Raw genomic sequence first — 6,895 nt, 5'->3', positions numbered from 1 at the left:
TGGGGATCCAGGTGTTTTTCCATGCCCTGGCTGCTGTTATCGCAGCAGCACCCACGGTTCGGTGTTCCAAATAAAGATTGTGGAGTTCTGAACCCTTCCCAACTTCAGTGGATGAGGAAAAACATCCCATCAATTCTTTGGGATGTCCTGTGGACACTGTTGAGATGGTTCTGAAATTCACTGGTGATTTTATGGAATTTTGAACCCTTCCCAACTTTTGTGGATGAACAAAAACATCCCATCATATTTTTGGGATGTCCTGTAGGAGCTGATGAGGTGGCTCTCCCATTAAATGCTGATTTTATGGAATTTTGAACCCTTCCGAACTTTTGTGGAGGAGGAAGAACATCCCATCAATTCTTTGGGATGTCCTGTGGGCACTGATGAGATGGTTCTGAAATTCACTGGTGATTTTATGGAATTTTGAACCCTTCCCAGTTTTTGTGGATAAGGAAACACATCCCATCAGTTTTTTGGGATGTCCTGTAGGAGCTGATGAGGTTTTACTGCTCCGTCCCTGGAATTGTTGAAGCACCCTGCTCCAGGGAAGTTGTCCTTCCCCATGGTGCAACAAGCTGGGATTTTAGGGCTTTTCCAAGGCCAATCCCTGCTGGAATTCCGAGCTCTCCCCTCCTTGCCTTTCCCACAGCACGAGTGTCAACACCACCACTCCAAGACCAAGAAACATTCGAAGAAATCCAAAAAACATCACCGGAAGCGCTCCCGTTCCCGCTCCGTGAGTATTCCTGAAAACCCTTCCTCTGCCCTTCCCAACTCTACTAATTCCTGCTGAAATTCCCATTTTTAACTGGAATTCTGCCCCTGGGTTGTGTGTGAAGGGCTCAGAGTCCGAGGATGACGACAGCCACTCCAAGAAGAAGCGGCAGCGCTCGGAATCGCGGTCGGTGTCGGAGCGTTCTTCCAGCGCCGAGTCCGGTACGGCATGGCATGGGATTGCCTTTAAAGCAGCTGTGCTTTTATCCTTTGGGATTTATCCTTTGGGATTTATCCTTTGGGATTCATCCCCTCATTCCTGGGCTTTCTGTTTCTCCCTGTGGTGCAGAGAGGAGTTACAAGAAGTCCAAAAAACACAAGAAGAAGAGCAAGAAGAGGAGGCACAAGTCTGTAAGTGAAAAACTCCCTTTTAAACTGGCTGTGGACACCCTGGCACCTGCTGGCTGTAATCCCAGATGGATTTTCCTTAGGGAAAAACTGGGAGCAGGCTGGAGTGGGATTTTATTGCCAAAATAACCATTTTCTGTTCTGCATTCCTAATGTTAGGAATTAATATTATAATGTACTATAAAATATTATTTTTTTATTTTTATATAAAACCTTTTAAGATTTCATAATTAGATTTTTTAAAGTAATATAATTAAAGTATTATAATATTAATAGTATAAAGTTATTGCAATTTATATAAATTATAAAATTTTATCTTTCTGAAATATAAATTTTTAACAATAAATTTATTAATACTGTCAAATAGAATATTAGGAATTAATATTATTAATAAAACCACTTCAAAGTGCTGCATTTTGGAGGGTTTAACTCCATGGGAAGGAGTCCATGAGGAACCTGGGATTTATCCTGGCCAATCCAGGTGTTCTCCTTTGCTGTGGGGAGGATCCCAAGCCATTCCCTGTTCCTGAGTGTCAGGGCTGTGTGGGAAGCTCAGAGCTGTACAAGAGCAGCAGAAGGATCTGGAAAGCAGGAGGAGCTTCCCTTCTTCCCTGTGAGGAAAACTGTGGCTGCTCCATCCCTGGAAGTGTCCATGGAGCACCCTGGGATAGAGGAAGGGCTGGAATGGGATGAGATTTTAGGGCCGTTCCAACTCAAATCGTTCCACGATTCTTTAAACGGAATTTGGACTTTAAAATATTCAACATTAATATTGACTATTCCCGTTGTTTTTTCCCACAGGATTCACCAGAATCTGACGTGGAACGAGAGAAGGACAAGAAAGAAAGAGAGAGGGATAGCGAGAAGGAAAGAGCCAGACAGAGATCTGAGTCCAAGCATAAATCTCCCACTAAAAAACGGCCTGGAAAAGATTCCGTAAGCTCTGCTTCCCTTTTCTCCGCTGCCTGGGGCTCTGGCTGCAGGATCTGCTGGGTGCAGCTCCATAGCTGTGCTCTGGGAAAGGCCACAGGATGGATTTGATGATCCTGCAGGTCTTTGGCACTCCCAGACGTGGATTTTGGGGTTGCTGAGTGACACGGAGCCGCCAGCTCTGGCTCTGTGTCCCTGCCCAGGCTCCCAGGGTGGAACCTCCCTGGAAAATCCCGTCCTGAGCACTGTCCTGTCTCTCCACAGGGAAACTGGGATACCTCTGGCAGCGAGCTCAGCGAGGGGGAGCTGGAAAAACAGAGGAGGACTCTTTTGGAACAGCTGGATGAAGATCAGTGAGAAGATCCTTGATACCAAAAATGTTTACAGGTGGCAAAATAAAACCAAGCCTTGTGTGGGCGAGGCCCTGGGGCCGGTGGCCGGTGGCTCACGGCCACAACAACGGTGGCTTTTAGTTTTTTACCACTTCAATCCAGTCAAAAGTAGAAAAAAAAAAAGAAAATCCATGGAATTCTGAGGGCAAAGCTGTGCCTGGCCTGGAGCTGCGGGGCGGGATGGGGGCTGGGATCCCCTGGAGGGGACACGGAGGTGGCAGCAGTGTCCCCAAGCACTTTCCCAGTGTCCTTCCCAAGGCAGGGAACAGCCCTGGGCTGCCTGGGCAGAGCCCAGCTCAGCCTCAGGAAAAACAATTCCTAATTTAATTCCTGGTGTTTTCAGTCACTGGTGGATTTGGTTGGGTGGGGTTTTTTGGGAAGGCAGCAGGAGTAAGGGATCCACGTCCTGATGTGTTCTGCAAACCCCTTTGGCTTTCGGGGTTGTTTGGCACTGCAGCTTTTGTCCAAGACTGATTCCGTGTCCAAGTCCCGATCCCATCAATCCCAAATCCCTGGGAATGTGCTGGACGGGAATTCTCCCGCTGTGCCAGCAGAGGGAGCGTTTGGGACACAACCACCCCGGCATTCCCGAAATCCCAGCCCTGGCTGTTACTCCAGCGTTTCTCTCTCCACCTTTTCTCTTCCCCTTCGGAAAATCTAGGAATAAAAATGCAATGTCAAACACAATTCCATGTGTTGCCTTAAGAACCTGCTGCAGAATGTACCTGCACGGCCCAGAGGAGGGAGGAGGAGGCAGCTCCAGCCCCGATTTCCAGCACGTTCAGGAAGGTGCCCCCAGCCCTGCTCGGTGAGAAAATTGGGAAGCCGCTGTCCTTGGAATATTTTTGTACATTTTTATTGCTGATTAAACCTTGTCTTTTAGCATGTACTGGTATTTATTTCTCCTTAAATACTCTGTACAGCTCTGAGCCACAGGATCACTCACAAAACCTGCTTGAGGACTCTTCAGATTCCTTTCCAGGAATTTTTTTTCCCAAATTTTGACCTCTTTTACCAGTGCATGAACAGTCAAAGGATCCATTTATCCAGGGAATTTTCTGGCTGGGGAGGTTGCAAAGGCTCAGAATCCTTAAGAACACCCCGAGATTGAAATGAGTTCTTTGAAATAGAAAATGCAGGAGGTTGTAACCATTTTTTCCTGGGATATTTTGGGATTTTCTGGGATGGTTTGGGATGGGAAAGCACATCCCAATCCTGCTCTTCACTCCTGGAGAGTAATTTCTGCTGGGGGAAAACCACCTGGATTTGGTCAAACAGGGCTTGTGGGGATTTCTGGTATCCATGGGGTGTTTGGGATCCATGGAATCCAGTGGCAGGGAGAATATTCCAAGTTTTTCCCTGCAGCAAGTGGCTCTGCCAAGGGAGGATTGGGATAATGGCTGTTCCAGGAGCACCCACATCCCTGGGTTTGTATCCCAAAATGGGAATTCCCAGCGTGGGAACAGGAGGGCAGCAGCTCCTGGAATGGGGCACGGAGCTGGGAGAAGGATTTTGAGTCTGACAGGGAGGAAGGAACTTCTTCCAACGCTCTTATTCCCTTGCATCCACACAAATCCAAGGAAAAAGTTGTTCCTAAGGGAATATCATAAAAACATTTGCCAATATTTATTTTTCCATCAAAAATAAAGGACTGGGAATGTCAATTACTCCAATGCTGGGGTTTTCCTCAATCAATTTGCTGGAAAAAACTCAGCTTTAAGCTGAGCCTTTAAAGTTTAAACTGCTTTTAAACCAAGGATTGAGTTTTCCAGGGAATTGAGTTCAGGCTTGTTTTTCCAGCTTTATTTTTTTTTGTGTGTTTTCCTCCTCTTTCCCATTTCCCAGCCCCATTTATTTTTTCCTGTGGCAGCCTCAGCACAGCCAACAGCTCAACCTCTGCATTCCCACCTGGAAACTGGAAGGAATTTTAGCCAAAATGATTCTTTTTAATCAAATGTTGGATTCTTTTGGATCATTTTTAACCATCAGTGTGGAAACCTTGGCTCTGCTGGTTAATCCTGACCTCCCCAACTCAGAATAATTCTATTAAATTCTATTTTAAAAATTAAATTTGATATTAAAACCCCAATTATTTAGGCCTTAAATGGTTGGATTGTTTTGAATGCATTTCTGGCAAATATTAATCCCCATTTCTTTCCCTGGAGCTGATCCAGGTGTCACCCAGGAACATCCACACCTCAAATTTCTTCCCTCAGCCTCTTCCAGAATAACAAAGAATAAATAAATTAATGCAGCAAATTCCTTCAGTCTTCACCCACACGAGCTCCAGCTGTTCACCTATCAAATACCACCATTTTTGGGGGGAAAAACCCAAAAAAACAGGTAAAAGAGAGCCAAAAAACCCCTCTGGATTTCAGTGTAGTAGTGTAAATAGTTTATTTGATTTTATGGCAGGAACAGACCAGGAAAGGAACGTGAACCGCTTTAGAAAACACTTCTAATCTTGCTAAGAAGCAGATCTATGACTAGAAAAATATTAAAGAGAACATGCCAGCTTGGCTTTCATTTTGGGCTTTTATTAAAAAAATACCTTTGAGCTGAAGAAAATGAGATTTAGTGTTTATACCCCGACACCTGCTGAAATTTGAAATCCAAATGATCCAGTTTTCTTTGATGTAAACCTTGCAACAGTGGCATGTTCTCTTTAGCAGGTCAAGTACACAGTGCTGGAAATGCAGAACTTGGCAGTTTTTCAAGGAAAAAAAAAATTCCTGGGAATTGGTCAATGTGGTAACTCCGAGTCCCAAACTGTCCTTTTAGTTAAATATAAAAACAAAAACTATAAGTTAAAATAACATTCAGATTGTATAGCACAGGCTTGATGCATTTATTTCCTTTTTAAACAATATTTACAATATTACCCAGAGGCTGAAGTGGGAGGGGGAGGGGGAAGTGTAAAAACCATAAAAAACTGCACCGATTTTGTAGCAAAATATCTGTACATTTAAAAACAGATTATCATATAACTACACGTTATCCAAGGAAAAAAAATAATCCAACAGGGACCTTCACCAGTGGGAGCACAATGGGAAAGGGCAGAGAAATTCAGTGGTTAAATACTATACAAGAAATTTTACAATTAACAGATGGATGAGCCCAGGCAGGGAAGCGAAATGGGATTTGGGAAGGATGAATTTCTCCTCGATCCAGCCCTTCCCAGCTCCTGGATTCTGCTGGAGTGGGATCCATCCCGCTGCTCCACGCTCCTAAGTCAGCCTCCCGTCCCTTTTTAGGTTGGAAAATGCCACGGAGAACCTAAAACCAAACCTAAAACTGAACCTAAAACCTGGCGGGAGTTTTAGGCTGGGCTTCCCTTCCAGAGGAGCCTGAGCAGGGAATCGGAGCAGGAATGGCTCGGAGCTGGAGCAGGCTGGAATGCCCCTGCCAGGAACTGGGCTGCAGTGGTCCTCAGAGCCTAATACTGATTACTGGGTGTTAATTGCTTAGTGCTAATTAATAAATACGCTGTTATCCCAAGGCTGCCTTCCCTGCCCCCCCCCAGCCCGAGCCCTGGAACGTCCCAAACTGGGGGAAGCTCCTGTTCCGTTCCTATCCCTGGGATTGGGATCCCACGTTCCACTGGGAGGCTGCAGGGGCTGGGAAAAGGGCTGGGAGCTCCTTGGGATTATTTTAATTCCACGTCCAGAAAGCCCTTTAATGTCTTTGTTTGTAGTTTGAATTAAGAAAGAGCCGTTAAGTGCAGCTGGAGGCCGGGCCCGCCCCTCGGCCCGGCATTACAAGCCGAGCACATCCCAGTATTCCCAGTATTCCCAGTTTCCAACCAGGCCCACGGGAGCTCTCACCAACCCAACCCCCTGAACCAACCCATATTTTACATTTTGGTTCCAAACCCTGCAGAGCCTTGGCGCCCCCAACCAACCCCAATCCTATTGCCGGGATCCACGGGAGCGGGAACTTCCATTTCAGGCACTTGGCGTGGAGATGCCGGCGCGGGGCCGGGAGCCCTCCGAAGGTCCGTTTTTCCCTGGAAAAGGCGGCATGCGGAGCTCGTGGTGCTCACATGGCCAGCTCGGCGCCGTTGGAGCGCAGGCCGTGCTCGTCGAAGCGGCGGCGCACGCTCCTCCTCAGCGCGTCGGCCCGGCGGTACGGCTGGTTCCGGAGATCTGCGGGGAGCCGGCAGCGAGTCAGCGGCGCCCGGGAGGACACACGGACACACAGCACGGCAGGACAGACAGGGAAAGGCCCGCTGGAAGCCAATCAAAGCAGCTTGTGGAGGACGGGAGCAGGGATGGGCCCCGGCGCAGCACAGGGAAGGACGGAATGCCCGAACTACGCGCCCCAGCGGCCGGTTAATACTGGTGGGATCGGGATGCCGGTGGGACCGCGGGAATGGTGCCGTGGGAATGTCCCCTCACAGCTGTCACCGAGGCCACATCGACCCCAGCCAGGCGCTTTGAGGTGGTGCCTGT

The 6,895-nt window shown here is 47.5% G+C and overlaps 2 protein-coding genes across 2 annotated transcripts in view; one reads left to right on the top strand and one right to left on the bottom strand.

The window, feature by feature from the left end:
• PRPF40A (pre-mRNA processing factor 40 homolog A) overlaps nucleotides 1-3,333 on the top strand; it is a 19,415-nt gene extending 16,082 nt beyond the window's left edge. The window contains exons 22-26 of the mRNA XM_015634019.3: nucleotides 650-736; nucleotides 840-936; nucleotides 1,064-1,125; nucleotides 1,924-2,058; nucleotides 2,317-3,333. Of these exons, the coding sequence (XP_015489505.1) occupies nucleotides 650-736; nucleotides 840-936; nucleotides 1,064-1,125; nucleotides 1,924-2,058; nucleotides 2,317-2,409 (474 nt within the window). The 3' untranslated portion in view covers nucleotides 2,410-3,333. The remainder of the gene's footprint in view (nucleotides 1-649; nucleotides 737-839; nucleotides 937-1,063; nucleotides 1,126-1,923; nucleotides 2,059-2,316) is intronic.
• A 1,483-nt stretch (nucleotides 3,334-4,816) lies between these two features.
• FMNL2 (formin like 2) overlaps nucleotides 4,817-6,895 on the bottom strand; it is a 111,922-nt gene continuing 109,843 nt past the window's right edge. Inside the window, exon 24 of the mRNA XM_033516202.1 lies at nucleotides 4,817-6,589. Within this exon, the coding sequence (XP_033372093.1) occupies nucleotides 6,483-6,589 (107 nt within the window). The 3' untranslated portion in view covers nucleotides 4,817-6,482. The remainder of the gene's footprint in view (nucleotides 6,590-6,895) is intronic.

Source organism: Parus major, chromosome 7 (assembly GCF_001522545.3).
Source record: "Parus major isolate Abel chromosome 7, Parus_major1.1, whole genome shotgun sequence".
In the NCBI taxonomy this organism is placed as follows: Eukaryota; Metazoa; Chordata; class Aves; order Passeriformes; family Paridae; genus Parus; species Parus major.
Note: the sequence above shows the minus strand (reverse complement) of the source record. Positions and strands in the feature narration are given on the sequence as shown.